The 22,066-nt window shown below is 46.7% G+C and overlaps 1 protein-coding gene across 1 annotated transcript in view; it reads right to left on the reverse strand.

Moving 5' to 3' along the window:
- Positions 1-1,960: 1,960 nt before the first annotated feature.
- Positions 1,961-22,066, reverse strand: part of rimbp2b (RIMS binding protein 2b) — a gene marked incomplete at both ends in the record, with an annotated part of 65,973 nt that continues 45,867 nt past the window's right edge. The window contains 11 exons of the mRNA XM_079752825.1: positions 1,961-2,116; positions 4,597-4,731; positions 8,087-8,158; positions 10,032-10,058; positions 10,912-11,015; positions 11,486-11,548; positions 12,241-12,409; positions 13,042-13,232; positions 15,987-16,089; positions 17,591-18,418; positions 20,645-20,815. Of these exons, the coding sequence (XP_079608951.1) occupies positions 1,961-2,116; positions 4,597-4,731; positions 8,087-8,158; positions 10,032-10,058; positions 10,912-11,015; positions 11,486-11,548; positions 12,241-12,409; positions 13,042-13,232; positions 15,987-16,089; positions 17,591-18,418; positions 20,645-20,815 (2,019 nt within the window). The remainder of the gene's footprint in view (positions 2,117-4,596; positions 4,732-8,086; positions 8,159-10,031; positions 10,059-10,911; positions 11,016-11,485; positions 11,549-12,240; positions 12,410-13,041; positions 13,233-15,986; positions 16,090-17,590; positions 18,419-20,644; positions 20,816-22,066) is intronic.

Genomic DNA, 22,066 nt, shown 5'->3' on the forward strand with positions numbered 1-22,066 from the left:
GACATTTGTACAGAAGGTATTACAGAATGTTTCTACATTCTTTTTTGGCAGTTAGTTACTCTTTTATATCGCAAAAAATATATATTGATGGTTTTGAGCTTGGAATGGGAGACAAAGAGGGTGATTGAACTAAAGACATGTTTAATTTCACATACAAAGACATCGGACATTGCACAATCCTTGTGGGTACTCTAGAGAAATACATAGCCTTTCACTGGATCGTACATTCACTACTCTATGTGCTAGGGTGTTGATATACATGAAGTACAGTACTGTTTCCGGCACCATTTATATTCAGAACTAATGATTATCAACATAAATTTATATTTGGCTCCTGTCAAATTGAAATCCAGATTTCATAGATAATTTTTGAGGAAGGGGAGGGGGCAACGTAGAGGTAGTCTTGTGTCTGGAGAATACTGTGGAAAAGACCTATGCATTACTGGTCATGTCATTTGATCCGGTCACCCAGTATATTGACAAAGCCTCCCCACAAGGTGCATGTTGGAAATAAATTGCTACTTAAAAATATATATATTTTTAACAGATTTTCCATTTCTTTCACCCATCCCTGAATTGAACTGGTTTGTATGGTTTAATTACATAGGGCAATCGTTGTTCACATGTTGACCAAAAGGCAATCGCAGACAGCTACAGACCCTACAGTATGGCTATGACGGGACAAAAATAAAGCGCCATAATCTGCTAAATTGCCATTAATGCGACATAACATTTATTTTATTGAAAATCGTGCACATTTAACGTCACAGTAAGTTTCCCCTTACTGCATTCTTTTGTAAATTAATTCCAGGGGTCTTAAAACGATGGGCAGACACATCCCAGCCATAGTTAGACTTCTGGATTCCAAATAAACATGACAAGCCCACAACACAGTGCACACTACAGAAATGGATTGATAATTTGCTGCTCCTAACATTTTCTGAGACGTTACATGAATCACTACCATCCATAAAACCACACACCACATGACAATGTACAAACAATTGTGCAATTCATAAGGCAAATAACATGGAGGTTGAATCTATGAGGCAATGTACCACTACTTAACTGACTGAGGGAACTTAATGCTGAATTCACCTTTAGAGACCCTGTTGCATCTGGCGTGTGCTATTGTCCAATGTCCCATTCAGGGCCCAAGGCTGTACTCAAAAGATGTCAGGCCAATTTCTTATTTTTCGCAGTAGTAAATTGCACTGAATAACATATATATATATATATATATATATATATATATATATATATATATATATATATATATATATATATATATATATGTGTGTGTTTCTTTTAATATATTTCTTTATACAGTACTGCATGCTCCACATCTCAAACTCACAATGGGAACCGCCCCACTGTCTTACGTGTGCTTTGAAGGGTTAAGTGGGGAATGTGCCGAAGTAATGTATGCAGACCCCCTGTGGCGCAGGCCGCAGCGGCCTGCCGGCTCAGGGCAAGCTTTGTGTATGAATCCCTCTGAATTGTTCCTGTCACGTGACCGCCCGCCCTCCAACTGTGTGGTTGTTATTACGACTTTCTTAGGATCTCGTCCTGTGATCTCGGGGTCGTCCGACTGAGGCACTCCGCGCGGTCCGGGTGCCGTCAGATTTAGCCATGTGGAGAATATCCACGGATACCTACTGCATCCCTACGGTAGCTGTGGCGGACCAAAAGACATGGAGGAACAGGGGAGGACGAGGCTCAGGGGCCCCCTGAGCATGATGGGATGAATTGTTCAAAATAGGTTACTGTAATCAATTAACAAAAATACTAATTCTAGTATACAACAGATGTACAAGAATAGAGCATTTGAGCAAACAAACGCCACCCATCCACAGTAAAAGATCTCGAAATGTGAGTTTTTCATGATTTTACGGAGGAAAAAAGGTGACGGCACCGTAATAGAATACGCCAAACGATTTATAGCGCTGCCAGGATCTTTTCAATAGTATCTTCCCTTTGACGAGTAGTCCCTTTTTCTCTGTGGAGTGGGGGGCCACGGGGCAGCCTGGCCCCCGGGACGAGGAGCCAGTGACGTGCGGACGCCCTGGGGGAGAGGAGGAGGCTCTTCTGGGCGGGGACGGTTTTTCCAACGGACCTGATGGGAGACCCGTAAGGGACAGTTGAGGGTGTTAAAAAGCCAGGCGCACCCCACCTCAGTCTCTACTCCCCCTGACTCAGTCCTCTCTGTACCTGTGTGGGTACCCCCCCCCCCTGCTAACATATAGAAAGCCTGAAGAAGCTTCTATGTCAACGCTACAACAGAACAGGAGAGGAGCGTTGTTCTTCCGCGCTGATCGCTACGCACTTAGCGTAGCAAACCAACCGGCCGATGCTAATGAGGAACTGCTAGCGAAGGCAGGGATGGTGTACACACGACCGGGAGATACAGTTGAGTACAGTACAGTTGAACGGGAAAGTTAGGACAGAAGTTTGATCACATTCACTTTCCTTCCTGTGGATATTTTTACATATATATATATATATATATATATATATATATATATATATATATATATATATATATATATATATATATATATATATATATATATATATTCACTCGTATAACTAGGTTACAGAGAAAATAATGTCTTAGTACTCCTTTGTTGTAATCATCGAGCTAAAAGGCTCCTTAAAATTGCACTTTTGGGAGACGAATGATTGGCATGAGAATGCTGTCTTTGACTATTAGCTACAAAAGTTGTTGTGCCATTGTTAACATGTCGGAATCACAATCCTAAACTTCAAAATACCAATCTCAATTACCACTTTGTTTAACAATGCCTTGTGATATGCATTTGTAGAAATATGTAATGAAATTTGTCTTTTCATTAAGTAAATTGTTGGGGCCAAATCTTTTAACTTGAACATAAATTGGAGTACAAATGATATGTATATATACACACACAAACATATATGTGTGTGTGCCTTACGTTCATCTTAATAAATTAATCCAGTGAGAATAAAATGTTAGCACCTGGGTTTTTGCTGTTTTCCCTTATTATGGTTCTTGGTATAACGCCAACCCATTAAAGACTTGTTACGGGTCTTATTCTGGCAGATCCTACTCGGTCCGCTATGGGTGCTGAGCCTGTCTGTCAGGGGCATGGAGGACAAATATTTGTGCAAAGCAGTGGCCTTTTAGCTTAGCATGAATTACAGCAGGAGAGAAGGTGCAGGGACGAGGACATTGTCAGGTACAACACTCGGAGAAACAACAGAAGATGCCATACTGGGTTGTCTAATGCATGGATTAGGGTGGGCCATCCACCAAACCACAAGACACAGCAGTCATATTCAGGGGGAGGAAAACACAGAACAGAAAGAGTGTCTGCACCATGACAGGCTGTAGCTAGCAGAGCTAACACATAATGTCTGCAGGATGATGTTTGGGAGCAGAAACCGAGGGCACCCATCTGCATTAGACCAGGGGAGTGGAGGGGTGGTATTCTCTGTTGTTCACTTACGTGATGGAAACAGAGCCGTTAAGGTGTGAAATGAACACTCTTCTTCTGTTTTGCCAAGCAGGTGAGAAAAGAAAAAGAAAATAAAAAAAAATGCAAAAAATGTGGTAATGGTAATTTGAAAAAATTCCACCGTGAAAATGACCTCACAAAACAACGGAAAACACAGAAAGACAGAAACATCCTATTGCACCTGTTGATTAGTCAAAACAATTGCATTATTAACACAAATTATTAGCATTATGCTCTTTTGTACATCTTTTTTTTTCTTCTCTTTGAATATTTACTTGTGAAATTATTCTCTGGGGGGGAATGGGGGGGGCAACAAGGGCTAGGGAGATGTCACTTGTGGATCTTTGCAAGAAAGCAAGATACAAAACAAGGCTTTCCTGGAGCATTTTTACAAAAGACCATCTTTTTTACTCGACCCACTGTGAGTAGAAAATGTTCCAGGAGTTCATGCATCTGGAACAGAACATGCTGAGCTACAGTCTATCGATCAGCACATCAAAACTAATCACTCTATCGGAAAGTATCGTAGTTCTTTTTTAGTCGATCACACACACACACACAATATATTCATAATGCATCTCACTACAGTGCTAAATTATACAAAGACACAAACCAAAAGAAAACTCCAGAAACAACCTTTTGTCTGCCTTTTGTTCTCTCTGGTACTTCAAAGGTGACACACATTTCATGGATACATCCTAGATAGCATGAGAACGCATAACGAGTACAGTATATAATATGTATTATACAATGCATATTCCAGCCCCCACGCTGACCCTTATTGACAGCAGCAAACATCCATTTATTCATTCCTTTATGGTTCCTTTAATCCTCATTTACGGATCCTAGACATCTGCACACTATTTACAGTAAAGTTCAGAAAAACAAGCTTCCCGCTTTATTTTCGGGAAACGGCATCACACACACACACACACACAAACACACACACACACACACATAGATGTGCACGGATGCAGAGGAAGTAAACAGGAGTAGAAAAGGAGAGAGTGGTGGTTGGGTGGGGGCCAGGGCAGGGGTTTACGGGGGTACGTATGGGATAACAGGGTGCGGCAGGGGGCTAGTACTGCGGGGCGTGTACCCTTTTGGTCTTGATGCGCCCCGGGTGGTCCGGGGGGTAACGGGACGGCGGGTCGGAGAGAAAGACCTCCACGTCGTCAGGCACTTCTTCGAGAAAGTTGGAAGGAATGAGTCCCTTGTGTCCGTTGAGCTCCCCCTGGGGGCACACACACACACACAACACACAGGCACAGACAAACACACACAACATTAGTGAGCCTCTGGATGGGGGACCCGTACCCTGCTGGCCTCCTGACTACTGAGTCGATCACCCATAAAGCTGCACATAAAGCATCCAAAGGAACTGGGTTACAGCGGGAGCCGAAGCTGCTCTACTGTGGCTTATATACACTAGCTAAAACCATCAACACAAACACACGGCACAACCTCCGCTGAACTATGTCATCGCCTGGAGACCGTCTTAAAGAGGCAGACGGTCTTACAGAGGGAGACGGTCTTAAAAAGGCAGACAGAGTCTTGTAGATGGAGACAGAGTCTTGCGCCTTGTGCCCACTGCATCGTCAGTCAAAGGACGTCGGAAGGCGTGGCTGACGGATGGGGGAGTTTTCCAGGGTCGTCAGAGCCCGAGTAGTGTCACAGTGCTTACATTTGCATACGCGATCTGATTGGATGACGGATCCGTCGCTGCCGAAAAAGTTGAACATTTTTCAACTTTTTGACGGCGCCGGCGGATCCAACGGAACGGACGGATCCACAATGCATTGCGCGTCCGTCCCCATTCAAAGTCAATGGGGATCCGTCAACGGATGGTGCAGTGGGCACGAGGCGTTAAATGGAAACATGTACTGTATAAAATGGAGTCTTATAGAGGGAGACAGAGTCTTATAGAGGGAAACAGTGTCTTAAAGAGAGAGACAGAGGGCCCTATCTTGCATCCGGCGCAATTGACTTTCTCACTGGCGCATGTGTCGTTGCTAGTTTGCAACTGGCGCAGAGCGTTCTATTCACTCCTGCGCCACGCGTCGGTAAATTAGGGAATGATCTTGCGCCCCAAGGGGCGGTTTGGCGAAAGGAGGAGGTGTGTTTTGGGGCAAACGTTCCCTGGTGCTATTTTGCAGTTTCAGAAACCACTTGCGCCACAAACCAGGAAATACCTGGTTTAGGGCCCTATTTTAACGGTCTGAATTGCAAGTGAGAAGCGCCAAGCGCAAGTAGCTTTGTGGGCGGTTCTATGGCAATGTCGCTATTTTACCGGCGCAAATCTAAAAAGGGTTGGTCTGAAGTAGCCTAATTACCCGTAGGTGTGGTTTAGGCGTAACGTGCAATAAACCAATGAGAGTGCCAGCTCCCATCCCCTTTAAGAGCCATGAGCACATTTGAATCTGACGAGTTGATATTTTGACAGCGCGCCTGCAGTTTCCGATGAGACAGATGCACATGAATTTCAAACTTGAAATGGCTCCGTTTATGGCCAAATAATATGGCCTAATTCACACATGGAATAAGGTTTTCTTCCACAACTTCAGATATACTGAGTCCTCAAATAAATTTCGGCAAAGAAAACTTAACACACATATAATATGCGGTAACTGTGGTTCTATTTAATGATATACGCAATACATTATAAACATTGTTTCATATCAGTATTGTATGCATGCGCCCTTAAAATAGCATCTGAACAACGCGCCACTGACTTTTAACCAGGTATTTCCTGGTTTGTGGCGCAAGTGGTTTCTGAAACTGCGAAATAGCACCAGGGAACGTTTGCGCCAGAACACGCCTCCTCCTTACACCGAACCGCCCCTTGGGGCGCAAGATCATTCCCTAATTTACCGACGCCTGGCGTAGGAGGGAAAAGAACGCTCTGCACCAGTTGCAAACTAGCAACAACACATGCGCCAGTGAGAAAGTCAATTGCGCCGGATGCAAGATAGGGCCCTTAAAGTCAGTGGCGCGTTGTTCAGATGCTATTTTAAGGGCGCATGCATAATGTTGCTTGTGCACCTCGCGCATACACTTTGCTTCTCTCATCTACCTAGCCACACATTCTTGGTAAATTATTTGGGAAAGAACAGCTGATACAGCGGTAATAAATTGTACTTTTAAATCAATGCATCTCCAAACACCGTACAGCAAACACATATTTTCTTGACACAGACATCGTGCACACGGCCATAACTATTAGGATTGATGAGTATTTGATCATGAGAAAACATTGCTTTACCTCAAGTGAGTGTTAAAAAGAATGAATGAATGTGGGCGTGCGTGTGTGTATGTGTAAAATAATTAATGAATGCGGGCGCGCGTATGTGCGTCCATCTGTTTAAACACACGCAAACTAAACACGTAACGCATAATAGTCCATGGCAATGTATATTAACAGGGGGGACACATGCATATTAGGAACACAAGTCGATAATGATAATGCATACAATACTGATAAGAAACGATGTTTATAATGTATTGTGTATATCATTAAATAGAACCACAGTTACCGCATATCATATGTGTCTTAAGTTTTCTTTGCTGAAATTTATTTGAGGACTCAGTATTTCTGAAGTTGTGGAAGAAAACCTTATGCCATGTGTGAATTAGGCCATATTATTTGGCCATAAACTGAGCCATATCAAGTTTGAAATTCATGTGCATCTGTCTCATCGGAGACTGCAGACGCGCTGCCAAAATATAAACTCATCAGATTCAAATGCGCTCATGGCTCTTAAAGTGGATGGGAGCTGGCACTCTCATTGGTTTATTGCATGTTACGCCCAAACCACACCTACGGGTAATTAGGCTACTTCAGACCAACCCTTTTTAGGCGCAAGAGTCATTTTTGCACCGGTAAAATAGCGACATCGCCATAGAACCGCCCACAAAGCTACTTGCACTTGGCGCTTCTCACTTGCGTTTCAGAACGTTAAAATAGGGCCCAGAATCTCAAAGGTAATGTACACGCGGCAGTCTCAAGGTAATTCCTGAACCTGACGGTGGTGGTGAATTATGTCTTAAAACGTTGTGCTTGCTCACCACAACGTTAACATTTTATTAAGATTGTAGACTTCTCTTTTAGTCTTGTGTCTGTTTAATGACCGGAATTCACCTTTGTCACCAAACGCCATGGTGTCGAACTCGATTAGATAGAAAGGGTCAGAGGGAATGCTCATTTTATAACTACAGCATGTTGGGTTTCCAGCCTTTATTTTTATGCTTTGGTTTTCACGCAAATAGAGAAATTGGAGTAAACATGACTGTCTTAACAACACAAGGCTACGTGTTGTAAACTATGTGTTGCTTCAACGAATGAAGGCTGTTGAAACATGAAGCTACGAGAGGCTAGCATGAAAGGTGCTCCCTAGATATATTTTACACTGGATGTCTTCTGTTGACAGTTGTTTTTGCACTGTAGAAATCTTTACGCAAGTTTATTTTCACAGGCATTTGTATTCTGGTGTAGCCCCAGAGTAAGAGTGATGCAACCGCATAGCTTCCTTTGAACTCAAACCCGTCGCTCTCTCCACTCCACGGACCTCGCGAGAGAGTTCAGTACTCACATAGTAGAAGCCGTCCTCGTCTATTTCACCGAACACCACGATGACATCCCCAGCACAGAACGTCAGCTCGGCCTGTCAGAGAGAGAGAGAGAGAGGAGATGGGGTGCGGCGAGTTTGTGGTCGAACGACAACCAGGGCTTCCCCACAACGCAGCATCTCGCCTCGGACAGGTTTTCTGCTCCAAACTGACGTGATGCATCCCGATATCTGAGGCTCTCCTTCAGAGTCTCAGTGGGACGGGTTGGAGGACTGATGCACACGGAGGAAATGCATCATGTACATTGGAAAATGCTAAAGACAGGGGGTGGGGGTTTGGGGTGTCGGGGGTTGCAACATGTTTGGGTGCAACACTTCTCCCCTTTAAAGAAGAACACACACACACAGCCACGCACCCAAACAGAAGTGAGACAGGTCTGACCACTGTGAGAAGGCACGCCTCTCCTCACAGAAACCAAATTGAGGAGGCAAGATGCTGGCTCAGGCAAGACGTGGGTGAAGGGAGCCTTAACCAGGGCCGGCCCTGTACACCTGGGGGCCCTAAGCAGGATCATTTTGGGGCCCTGCTTTGTAGTTGATAGTTTTTGAATAGTTTTGCCACAGAGAACAAGCAACTGTATGCATTTATAACCCTTACGGTTTTATCCGTACCTCTTTGAACATGATTTGCCACAATTATTTTATTACTTATTAAGTATACTCACTGAAACAGTCAAAGTAAAGATTACACACTTCTACTTTTACTTTACTCTCTGAATGTTGTAAATGTAGAAAATGTTCTGAAGCTTTTCTGTTGTTTGTTGTCCATACATCACACATTGTTTAATTGCAACGTAGTATAGTAGAGCTATAAGTGGGTGAAAAAACTGCTAAGCAAAGTAAAGGTAAATCAGTTAATATGTGTCTACAGTGATGTTTAGTATAGTAATGTCAATTAACAGGGCAACGCTCCGCTCGCTATGGGAACAGGGGGCGCAAAACTCAATCTCACCTAGGGCTACCAAAGGGCTAGAACCGGCCCTTGGGGAGAGAGCGAGAGAGAGGCGATGTTGGACAAAGGTATCAAGCTTCGATTAGCTTCATAATGTACCGTATCGCCATCATTGCGGTTGCCAGTTTGGGATCAGTCAAACCAGCGCCTGCGCTAAATCAAACATCATGCTCCTTGCTTGTTGCCCTCTCAGCAGCACCGAGCATTAAATTAGCAACATGTGTAGGGTTGCCAGGTCAGTCAGGATCACTTCATTTTAGGTTATCATGATCAGACCTCTATACAGTCTATGGGACAAACAGACACAAAATTCTTAATTACACCGTTAAACTAATATGAGCTGTATGTTTATAATGTTTCCTTTCTTGTTAAGTAAATTGCTTTGTGTATAAAAAAAAAAAAATTACATATAAAAAAAAGATACGGCCCTCTTGGGGGCCCCCTGGCGGTCGGGGGCCCTAAGCGGCCGCATTGTTTGCGTATAGGGAGGGCCGGCTCTGGCCTTGACTGAAGCCCACCTCCTCGAATCACTCCAACACGTGGGTGGGCGGTGGGGGGTACACACACAGAACACACAGTACCATACCCTAGCCTCCAGGGTGAGGGGTGGGGGGTACACACACAGAACAGACAGTACCCTAGCCTCTGTAAGGAGGGGTGGGGGTACACACACAGAACAGTCAGTACCCTAACCTCCAGGGTGAGGGCTGGGTACACACACATATAACAGACAATACCCTAGCCTCCATGAGGTGTGGGGGGTACACACACAGAACACACAGTACCGTTGCCTCCAGGGTGAGGGGTGGGGGGTACACACACAGAACAGACAGTACCGTAGCCACCAGGGTGAGGGGTGGGGGGTACACACACAGAACAGACAGTACGGAGGCCTCCAGGGTGAGGGGTGGGGGGTACACACAAAGAACACACAGTACCGTAGCCTCCATCACTCACCTCCTCATTCAGCCTGCGACCATCATACTGTGTCGGTGGCCAATGGAAAGGTCAAAGTGAGTCAAACCAGGGCTAGGGGGAGCTAGCTACTAAGTTAGTGATGAACATGAGCTGATAAACCAAGAAGCTATCGTCATGGTTTGAGTGACTATTTCAGTTCAACTTCTCCCTACAGTAAAACATGACTCACATTAACATTACCCAAACCAAAGCAATGCACCAGTAACACAGACTTAAAGACCAAAGTTAAAAAAAAACTTTAGTGTGGATTGCAGCAGTTGAACTTTTCAATTCCATTCATCCTAAGTAGTTCAAAATTAGCCCTGTTGTGTTAACTGTGTGTATGTGTACGTCTGTCTCTCTGTCTGTCTTTCTGTCTGTGTGTATGGGGTGTGTGGGTGTCTTGGAGGATGTCTGTCTCGATGTGTGTGTGTGTGTGTGTGTGTGTGTGTGTGTGTGTGTGTGTGTGTGTGTGTGTGCGTGTTTGTGTGTGTGTGTGTTTATGTGTGTGTGTTTGTTTCTGTGTGTGTGTGTGTCTGTCTCTGTGTTTTTGTGTGTGTGTGTGTGTCTGTCTGTCAGTCTTTGTCTGTCTATCTGTGTGTGTGTGTGTTTCTGTCTGTGTGTGTGTCTGTCTGTTTGTATGTGTGTGTGTGTCTATCTCTGTCTGTGTGTGTGTCTGTCTCTATGTTTGTGTGTGTGTGTGTGTGAGTGTGTGTGTGTCTGTCTGTCTCTATCTGTCTGTTTGTATGTGTGTGCGTGTGTGTGTGTATTTGTATTTGTGTATCTGTCTCTGTGTGTGTTTGTCTGTGTGTGTGTGTGTATGTGTGTGTTTCTGTTTGTGTGTGTGTGGTGGTGTTGGGGGCTACTGGGACAGCGGTACCTCTACGTCCACGTTAGGAGAGCTCTCTCTGGGGTCGTAGTCGTAGAGAGCCACCATCCTCCGGGTGGACATGGAGAGCTGGCGCCCACTGCGCCGGTTCCTCTCTGCAGGGACCACACAGCCAGCATTATTATGAATGAAGACTGTTATTGATTCATATGATCTAATACTATAATTACAATAATGATCATAAATACCACTAATAAGCATTATTATGTAACAATTATTATATTTTGTTATTTTTGCTTCAGTTTGATTTTTACTCCCTCTTACTGTACATGTATTAATAATAATAATAATAATAATAATAAAATAATAATAATAATTGTTAACCATGGGATGGGTTGGGAAATAGAAAAAATATCTAACTACATAAATATCTAAAAATATCTATAAAATGTATCACCTCAATTCAACCACTTTATTCAGTGATGAGTCCTCAGCTGATTCACAGGAGCATGTTAACCATATTAATAATGATAAGGATGTGATGATGCTGGAAGGGAAGATGCAAAGGGATGCTTGGAATGAGAAGAGAATAGAGGTGAAGAAGAGCGCCTCGCGAGACACAGACCTCTCTTGGACTTCCTGGACCTGCGGTTTAGTGTGCGGCCATCTTTGAAACGGTCACAGTTCACTGAGCAGCCAAGCGGACAGGAAGTGAGAGCGAGTGTGAGGGGAGGAAGCAGAGGTCGAAAGAAGATAAAATAGGTCAAATAAGAGGGAGAGAAAATAATTGACGGGTATGTTTTCCGATAGAGCAGAAACCAGCCTCAGCGCAGACACTGACAGAGAAAAAGACTGGCAGAAGAAGTTAGAAAGGAGTGAAACAAATACACTGTTTCAGTAATTAATCCCATGATGCATTGCGTTCTACCATCCACCCGCCAACACACACACAAACAATTGAATTGGATCATCTCAACAGTGACTGAAGCTTTACTGATGTTTCTGTTAGAGAAAAGGTCAAAGATCAAGGTAAACCCATCCAAATTCTTTATGAAGGAGGTATTAGGTTATTCATAGTTATTTTAGGCAAATGTGTTCATTAAACTTTTGGCAATGTTTGTAAAGTGTTGGAAATGGTTGAGGAAGCGGTTTAAAGACTTTGAGGCTTGGTTAAAGGGCTCCTAACAAAAAAGCCATTACAAGCCGTTTGAAAATCTGCCTTTTCCTGTGTTTTATTGACATCAGAAGTGGGAGTGTCCACCTAGATGGGGGACAATACGGCCCCTTTAAGACATGTATCGCACTGTAAGGAGTGGAGCCGGGAAGACAATGCATCATTGGACGTATGCTAGGAAAGTGCTGTATGGTTCTAGCCCTCACCCAGTCTCTCTACAGGGGTGTTGAGGGGAAGGAAGCCCTGCTTGAGCAACTGCAGCATCATGTCATCGTCCTCCGTCTGGATCTCAGACACCATGTTGCAGGGGATCAGCCCTGAGCGGTCTCTGATCTCAGCCCGGTAGAACCCGTCCGTGTCTTTCTTCCCAAACACCTGGTGGAGATACACACACATGCACACACAGGCACACACACGCACACACACACACACACATGCACACACACAAACACGGTTATTCAATGCGATTGACTGGTAACTGAAAGAAAAACATCCCTTCCTTTACTGCCCACATTGTTAACCCTATCAGGACGCAGGAAAAAGCATGAAGCCTCTTCAGTATGTCTCGGAGTGACATCAAATACCATTTTCTATCTGTGGGACTAAATACAATCCGTTTGGGTATGGCCTTTTCTCAAGGAGAACCAAAGAGCCCACTTGTAAGTTGGGAGGTAGAGCGGGTTGACTTATAACCGGAAGGTTGAAAGTTCGTTTCCCGACTCCTCCTAGCTAGCTAAGTGTTGTGGTGGCCGTGAGCAAGTCACCTCACCCAAGCTTCTCCCGACGAGCTAGCTGTCGCCGTGTGTGGTTCACTCCGCCATCATTGTGTGTGGTTGTAAGACGCTTTGGTTAAAAGCGTCTGCTAAATATAAATATTAATATCATTTTGTTTTGAATGTTGCATGTTGTCAGGTAGGGGGTCAGGTGGGGGCTGGGGTTGTAAACGAGCCGGCGTGTGACGGAGGTCGTGTGCGGTCATGTGAGGCTGCGGTTACGCCGGAGGTCACCTTGAGGATCTGGCCCTCCTTGAAGGGAAGCTCCTCGCGGGCGGCGTCCGGGTTGGGCGACATGGACAGCGGGTCGTAGTCGAAGAGTGCCACGAAGATGCGGGTCATCTCGTCCGCCTCCGACTCCTCGTAGCAGTCGGATGAGCGGCGGGCACGGCCGTGGCGTCGCCCGGACCCCACGCCGTACCCGTCTGGAGAAACACAGGACACACACACACACACACACGCGAGAGCGCCGCTGCTACTGAGTCTCCTGAGGACAAATACAGCGCACTGAATCACTGCACCGCTTTAAATAACCTCTTTATTCATTTAAACTAGTATTAAAACTAGTAATACACTAGTAATGAACTAGTTATAACCTTAAAATTTCGGAAGTCAATTCCGATTGATAATGGTTATTATATGATAATATGATAACATTATACTATAATGTTGACAATTAATAACATCCGGTAATTATATCTACCTTCCACCCCACCCACTCATGCCCCCCAAGCCAGTCAAGCTACGCTAGCTGGCGTCGGATAGTTTGCTCAGCCATAGTTATAGTGTTATATACTATATATAGTTATAGTGGACAGAACACTATCATTGAGTCTTTTAAATTCTGAAAGTCTCCCTCCTACCAACTGGGAGCGGCTCAATCTTACACAATGTTATCTATTCTTCAATGTTATTTTTCACTTTTATTCTGTTGTGTAGCTGGCATGCATGAGAATTAAGTATTCTGCTTCAGTATGTTAGATTTTTCAAATAAAGCTTGTTGGACCTTGACTCTTGAAATAAGAGCTGCACCGTGAACAGGCTGTTGTGTGAATATTTCAAGGTTCACGTTCTAGTTACACTGGCCGAAAGAGCTTGTACTAGCCCGATGTCTTTGGTGTTATGATCTGATCCGATTCGATACATCCAACACAGTATGGATGTCTTATAATGATCTGACATGCTGATGCATTCAATTCAATTCAATTCAATTTTATTTGTATAGCCCTTAATCACCATTACAGTCTCAAAGGGCTTAACCGGCCAAATATTTATGACACCCCCCTTTACCTAAGCCCCAACAAGGGCAAGAAAAAAACTTCCTTGAAATTAGCAAGGAAGAAATCCTGAGAAGAAACGCATAGTAGGGGATCCCTTCTTCCAGGGATGGTCAGGAGTGCAATGGGTGCCATAATTGACATACAGGTAAATACATGCACATCATATTAAATTGGTGATGTATTTACATACGCAAACACAACCAAACACAGGGAGGGAAGAACTGGTCAGGCAAGGGGTGGTATAGTGCAAGGGGCCCCCCATGGCCATGGGCATCAGGGGGGATAAAGGGAGGAGTACACAACATAGCGCTCTGGTTCATTGCTGTTTCACCGCCTTATCTCTCAGAGACTGGCTAGCGTGCACGCAGTGCTGACGAGGGGAAGGGTGGGAAGGGTGACGCACCCTTCAGCCAGTCTGGAAACAAAGCAGCGAGGAGCTGAGGGATGAAAATGTAAGATGCCACGTGCGATTGTTTAGTCCGGGCAGCATTTAGGGATAGTAGCTGAAGCAGAACGAGAGGATTTGAATGAGACGCGTTTAACACTGAAATGTCAACATGTTTTTGTGATCATGCATCAGAACCCCATGATGCATGCCATTGACTGGCTTGAGGGATGTCATGTGTCATGGTTGGTTTGAGTGGCAATCTTGCAAATTTTTGTTTGAAGCAAGTGTGTGTCAGAGGGAACAGGGGAGGGGGGTGGGGGGGCAGACAGGGTACTAGCTGGGAACAGCAAGAGGAGAGGCAGCAGTGGAAGAGATGGTGGTGGTGGTGGTGGTTGGACTGGACACCAAGGGGCAGGGCTTCGGGATTCTCCGCAGGTGCATATAAGGGGAGGGGCAGGGGGGGGGGAGGAGAAGGGGAGGAGGAGTTGGGCCACATGAAAGGGGGAAATGGGCCTCTTCTTCCCCAGCACTCTTCACCGGGCAAGGCTAAGCTAATGCTACCACTAGCTCCCTGTCCACGGCTAACAGCACCACCATCATCCCAGCCTACCTAACCCTCGCCACTCGGCTGCATGCATAGACAACAGAGAGAACGTCGTTCTGCCCCCCTTTCTCGTTTGATTCTTCCCTGCATTAGCATTAACACAACAGATTCAGTCGACCACATACCATATTGATGCTCTGAGGACTTAGCCCGCCATATCCTGCGCCGAGCTACACTGCCATAGTAACCCTCCTCCTTGCCAGGGGAGAGGCCCTCACTCCCCTCACTGTGACAGTCCGTGGTGATCTCTACAGGGGACACCAATCACAGTGTTACCTTCACAAGCCCCACCCACTACCACTCGCCCTCCCGCACAAATGCTGTTTAATAACCATGATCTCCCCCCCCCCCAAACCAATCACAGTGAGAGTCAGGATGATGAGATTGCCCTGAATGGTTAGCGAGGGAGGCAAGAGGGAGGAGGAGGACGGGGAGGAGGAGGAGGAGGAGGAGGGAGAGGAAGAGGATAAGGAGGAGGAGGAAGAGGAGGATGAGTAGGAAGTGGAGCAGGAAGAGGAGGAGGTTGAGGGGGAAGAGGAGGAGGAAGAGGAAGTAGAGGAGGAGGAGAAGGAGGGTTTACAAAGCAACAGAATTTCCTCTGGAGTTACTGGACGTAAAACAGCAATGCCTTCGATGCCATGGTGGCAGGCAGGGTGCGGTCAGACACCACCACACAGCACATAGAGACATACAACTGCAACTCTCAGAGCATTGTTACACTTCCATGGATGGAGAACTACCATGGAACGGTGTATAGCAGGTGGGTGGGAGCCCTTATGTGTGGGTTGTGCAGCTAGACTACTATAGGGGGTGAATCCCAAGGTCTCTAGACACGAGCCGTCTGTGGCGCCGGGGCGCCAGGAGACAAGGCAGTGACCTGGTGAGAAGCCATGACACCATCACTAACCGATCGATGGGATGGGCCGTCGCTGGTTGCCAAGGGCGCCGCTCCTCCTCCCTGAGTGGTCCAGACGGTCCGCGTGGCCGTGGGACGCAGAGTTCCCGATGATCTTGAGGGACGGAGAGACGACACACAGTGGATCAGAACAACCGCAACGCGACATGGAGACCAGTCACAGTGATTTGAGGAACAATGACAAAGAAAGGACAATAAAAATGATAATAATATTCACAATGCACAGATGATTACGAAACCGTAAGGGCAAATGTCTGGGCCTCCATTTGTCCTTAGGCAGGGTAAATCAAAAAAAGATAAAAAACACTGTTGTAAACACAGAGGAGAGACCAAAGAAACCGATGAGCCGCCAACACAAGCCGCCGTGGACTCGGGGGTCGGCGGACTGCCGGGGTGTTTAGCTAAAGACCATTTGCTCCTGTTGGTTTTGTTCTGTGCATGTCAGTGCCTCAGCAGCCAGGGAAGCCAGACAGAGAGAGAGAGAGAGAGAGAGAGAGAGAGAGAGAGAGAGAGAGAGAGAGAGAGAGAGAGAGAGAGAGTGGAGGCGGAGGAGAAGAGGAGCAGAGATGGTGTGGATGAGGCATTACGGATGAAAGAAAATTAGTCAGTAAGGATGGCGAGCATGAGTGTGTCAGTAATTAAGTAAGTAAGTAGGGAAGTAAGTAAGTAAGTTACTATGTTAGTAAGTTAGTATGTAAGTAAGTACGTTAGTAAGTAAGTATGTAAGTAAGTAATTATGTTAGTAAGTAAGTAAGTAAGTAAGTAGTTAACTAAGTATGTAAGCATGTAAGTAAGGAAGTAAGTAAGGAAGGAAGTACATAACTAAGTAAGCAAGTTAGTAAGTCAATGGGTAAGACACATTTCTGGATTTGGACAGGAGATTCTAAATATAATTCTTTATTAAATATATGTGCACAATGTGCAGATACCGAGCCTACTGTTCCAAGTTGTACTGTAACAACTGATAGACCGATTGAAATGAAAAGAGAAGAGGCATGAGCTGAGTTGAATGAGCTCAGAATAGGGAAGCAGACATGCTGGGAGTCTACAAGTAAGAGGGGGTCTTCTCAAGGCTGTGGCTGAGAGGGCGAGAGAGGGCAGCTAGAGAGGGGAGAGCAGCAACCCCCGACGCCCCATGCACTGCACAGAGCAGCAGCCCTGGGTTGACCTGCTGCTCAGCCCTCCAGTGGCCATGCCCTCTTTACGAGACATGAGAAGTCAAAACCCTGTGAAATGGCCTTTAGGTAATCAAAAGCTTCACCGTGAAACAAAAAACAAAATTAAAAGGAAAACATTGCACCCGACGCTCGTGGCAGGCCAAGCAAAACACATAAAATAATCGCTGGAGAACAACCGAAAACATGAGACCACAGAGTCAGTAGAGTTTAAAAATGAGAAAATAAACGGGGGGTTGGAAATCAGGGAGATAATGGGGGCGTGCCCATTATATAAAAATAAAAAAAAGACAGAAAACCAAGCAAGGACCACATTAAGGACGGCATGGCGGCAGCTTGCTGATGGAATGGACGAGGGGAGGAGGAGGAGGAGGAGGAGGAGGAGGAGGAGGAGGAGGAGGAGGAAGTGGGACCACACACCAGCGGCTGCTCCCGGCCCAGTCGGGACATGGACTGGGCCCTAGCCTCCCTGTGCGGGCTGTAACACACCCTGTCCATCTCGTTCAGCCAGCCCTCGCTGCGGGCGCCCTCCCAACACAAGTCTCCCCTGCGGCCCGACCCCGTGCGCTCCCTGCTGCGGAAGTCCCCTGTGTGCACCGACTGGGCCGTGTGCGGCGGCGCGTCCCGGCAGTAGTCCTCCTCCATGCTGCACTGCCGCGTCAGCGTGCGCCGGCGGCCCATGGCCAGCGCCCGCCGCTCCACGGGGCCCTCGCAGTGGATGATGCGGACGGGGCCCCGGGTGGCGGGGCCGGCGTAGGCGTAGTAGTAGCCCCGCCCCAGAGAGCCCTCCTCCTCGCTGCCGCAGTCCAACCCGCTGTCGGGGCTCTTGGTGTTCTGGCGGCTGGGCCTCCCCGGCCCGCGCTCCTCTGAGCCGTAGCCGTAGCCGGCAGCGAAGCGCGGGGAGGAGCGCTGGCGTCGCAGCAGGCGGTCGTGCGAGCGCGGCTCCTGCTGCTGCTGCTGCTGCTGCTGCTGCTGCTGCTGCTGCTGCTGCTGTTGCAATTCGTGTTGGTAGGCGTTGTGGTGGTGGTCCCGTCTCTGGGTGTTGGGGGTCCCCGGGCGGTGACGGCCCCCGGAGCCGTCCTCGTGGCCCAGCCGCTGGCCCATTGCGTCGTTCCCGTCGGCCTCCTCCTCCGCCACCTCCGGGATGCTGTGGAGCCGCTTGCTGCGGAGCGGCTTCTGTTTCACCACTTCCCGTTGAAGGTCCCAGTTGTCCCGCTCCTCGGCCAAGTCCTGCCGCCTGTAGTACGCCTTCATGGCCACAAGAGGGCGGCGGCGCACGAGTTCACAGTCCCCACAGAATCAGATTCGGTTTTGAGGCAGAGTTCAGTCGGGAGCGTGTTGGAAGCAGGGGGGTGGGAGTGATTTGGTTATAGTTTATAGTGGTTACAGTTTATAGTGGTTATAGCGGGGGATGTTTTCAGAGGTTTGAGAACAGGCAGGTAGGGAACAACACAGCGTGAGAGCAGAAATGAACCGGTAAGGGAAAGACAAAATAAAGACAGAATTAGTTCTTTGTAGCAATGCAGTTACACATGCAGCGTCTTTCTGTGAGGAGGAAATGGCATGCTCGGACCAGGAATCTGTAGAGGAAATTCACAGAGCTACTGGTGTCCTAACTGTGAGAACAGGAGGTCAATCCAACTCATAAAGAGAAAAAGAAAAAAGTATTTTCTGCTGAGGGACACCACAGACAAACCAAAAACAAAGTAATAAAATCCCAGCCATTCGAGTGAATTAAAACCAAACGACGCAGCTGAGTGAATGGTTGTTTCCTTCAGGCCAATGAGCAGCATGTAGGCCTTTTCTCCCAGCAGAGGCATCGTATTTCTGTACACACAGGTGTATTGGATTGTGGCTCTGTTCTTTTCTGAATGAGAATGTGCCTGGTCAGAGAAGAGAAACTCAACTAGTGAGGTAATGAGGTAAGCTCATTATCCAAGCTGAAGCTCTGGCATACATTAATGGAATGTATTTATAATCAAAATATATAGGCAAATAATATATATACAGTATATATGCAAATACATGTATATGTATATATATTTATCTACAGATATGTATATATATATATATATGTAAGGAGGCAGTAGAATGGATTATGTGGTAATGTTAGGGGAAGATTCACATTATTGGTCCTTTGTTGATGAATGGATACGTTTGTTTCCAGGATCAACGTGTGAACAGAGAAAGGCTGTCAACCTGTTTTCTGATTAAGATCCCCTTGATTTAGATTATAATCCTATTTTTTATTCACCATCGTCCTTTCATACAAAACACGCTCCAAAAGTCAAATTACAGAAATAATCATATCCATACATCTACGTTAACAAATGCATTAGTACATGAACACCAATCCATTTAAGTACTCACTTAAATGAGATTCCCATGTGCGCGCAGTATGCCATGACTCTTTTAAACAGAGACACAACATTGTGTTTAGCAGTCTTCAGACGGGGGGCACGCATTCAATGAACACAGCGAGGAAGGATGGTAGGTTGGGGTGGGTGGTGGGGAGCTAGTGTGGTGGGGGTACTAGGGTTGGAGGGTGGTGGGGGTACTGGGGTTGGAGAGTGGGGGGGTTGGTGGGTGGTGGTGGTGTTGGATGGTGGGGGGGGGGGGGGGGGGGGGGGGTGCCAGTTCAGTGAAGGGCTGAAACTCACGTGCAACAGATTTGTGTCTCTCTGTCAGCTGTGACATGACATCAACAGCACACTGGCGCCTAGACATGTTCTCAGGAAGCTTCCCATCGCTCAGACACTAGCGCTGCTCGCCGAGCTCACAAGCCAACGGCTGCCAGACAAGTCCTGGGCCGCGTCTGCCTCCCGTCTGACTTGTGGTTTGTTTTTTTGCCCATGAAAAAGTGGTAATTTGTCACCGGCGCTTAACAGGGCTGTTATCGCCCCAGTCTAGCAGCAGACCCAGAGCGGCTCAGAGCAGCTCAGACAGACAGACCCACAGCAGGTCAGCATGGAGCAGCCAGCAAACCCTGCCAAACCCAATGACCCCAGGCCATCTATCCCCGAATGCCCCCACCACCCACACACTCCCACACACACACACATACATGCAGACACACACACACACACACACACACACACACAAAGCACTTCCCCAGGCAACCTGTTCCCTAGATCGGTGTGTGTGTGCGAGTGTGTGTGTGTGTGTGTGTGTGTTTGTGTGTATGTGTGTGTATGCGTCTGCATGTGAGTATGTGTGTGTGCGTGTGCCTGCGGGCGAGTATGTGTGTGTGTGTGTGTGTGTGTGTGTGTGTGTGTGGGTATGCGTGTGCGTGTGTGAGTGCCTGTGTACGTGTGAGTTCATGCATGTGTGAGTATGAGTGTATGAGTGTGTGTGTGTGCGTGCATGTGCATGTGAGTGCGTACGTGTGCGGGTGCGTGTGTGTGTGTGTGTGCATGTCTGTGTGTGTGTGTGTGTGTGTGTGTGTTTCAGTCCCAGGTGTGTCTCCGTGGATACCTTGAGCGTGCTGTGGGAGTTGATGCTGCGCCGGCGGCCTTCCTCCAGCTGCATCTCGGAGTACAGGTCCTCCTCGTCCTCCTCCATGATGTCGGACAGGTCGGACCCCCTGCTACTCTCCGTGTGGTAGTCCTCGCTGTGGCTGTAGTGGTGGTGGTGGTGCGCGAGGTGCTGCTGGCCGGGGGCGGGGGGAACAGAGAGACAAACAGACATTAAGTCAACATTATGTTTGGTGACAAATTCGACTACATTCGTTGCGTGAATTGAAAAGAGTGGGGAATGGATTTTCCTGGGATGAAAGTGGTCAAATGTGATGATTTATCATATTGTGGCCCTTGTTCGTTTTAGCTGATACATTTTTCATATGTTACACAAATTATCGTCTAAATGATCGGCCGAATTGTACTTTCACTAGGCCCCCGTGTACAAAAAAAGCGATATCATTATCTTTTTTATCAATAATTTACTTCATCTGAATATGCTTTTGCCATGATTAGATGATACATGGAGTTCCCTGAACAGACGGCGTGGCTCTGTCCGTAGGGAAGAGAGAGGAGGGGGCGTGGCTCTGTCTGTAGGGGAGAGAGGAGGGAGCGTGACTCTGTCTGTAGGGGAGAGAGAGGAGGGGGCGTGGCTCTGTCTGTAGGGGAGAGAGAGGAGGGGGCGTGGCTCTGTCTGTAGGGGAGAGAGGAGGGAGCGTGGCTCTGTCTGTAGGGGAGAGAGAGGAGGGGGCGTGGCTCTGTCTGTAGGGGAGAGAGAGGAGGGGGCGTGGCTCTGTCTGTAGGGGAGAGAGAGGAGGGGGCGTGGCTCTGTCTGTAGGGGAGAGAGAGGAGGGGGCGTGGCTCTGTCTGTAGGGTAGAGAGGAGGGGGCGTGGCTCTGTCTGTAGGGTAGAGAGGAGGGGGCGTGGCTCTGTCTGTAGGGTAGAGAGGAGGGGGCGTGGCTCTCAGGACCTGATTAGAAGGAATGTGAGTGAGAAGCAGGTGTTGTCAATAAACGTATGAGTCGTTTTCTCTTCACTTCTAACAACAGTTATAGTTTATGCTTTCTATCTGTAAATAAATCTACACTCTACTCTGTTCTGTAATATAACATAACATAATAATATAACATAATAAGGTGCAATGAAATGTACCACCACTAGGGCTGGGCAATTAATCGAATTTCGATCTTGATTTTGATTTTAGCGTCAAACGATCACAAAGCTTATATAATCAAGTAAGTTTTTTTTTATGTTTATAGAAACAGCTGGATACATATCTGTACATTATTTTAGATTTGAACATTTTCTTTTAGACCATTTTGTGTTTTTTTTAAGTCGAAATTTTAAAGTTCTCAGTTACAAGGTGTTTTTTGGAAGAGACATGCTGAATAAATACATCATGTTTTCAAACTCAAAAATAGTCGTTTGAATAGTCGTGATT

This window comes from Pollachius pollachius (assembly GCF_949987615.1).
Source record: "Pollachius pollachius genome assembly, chromosome: 1".
In the NCBI taxonomy this organism is placed as follows: domain Eukaryota; kingdom Metazoa; phylum Chordata; class Actinopteri; order Gadiformes; family Gadidae; genus Pollachius; species Pollachius pollachius.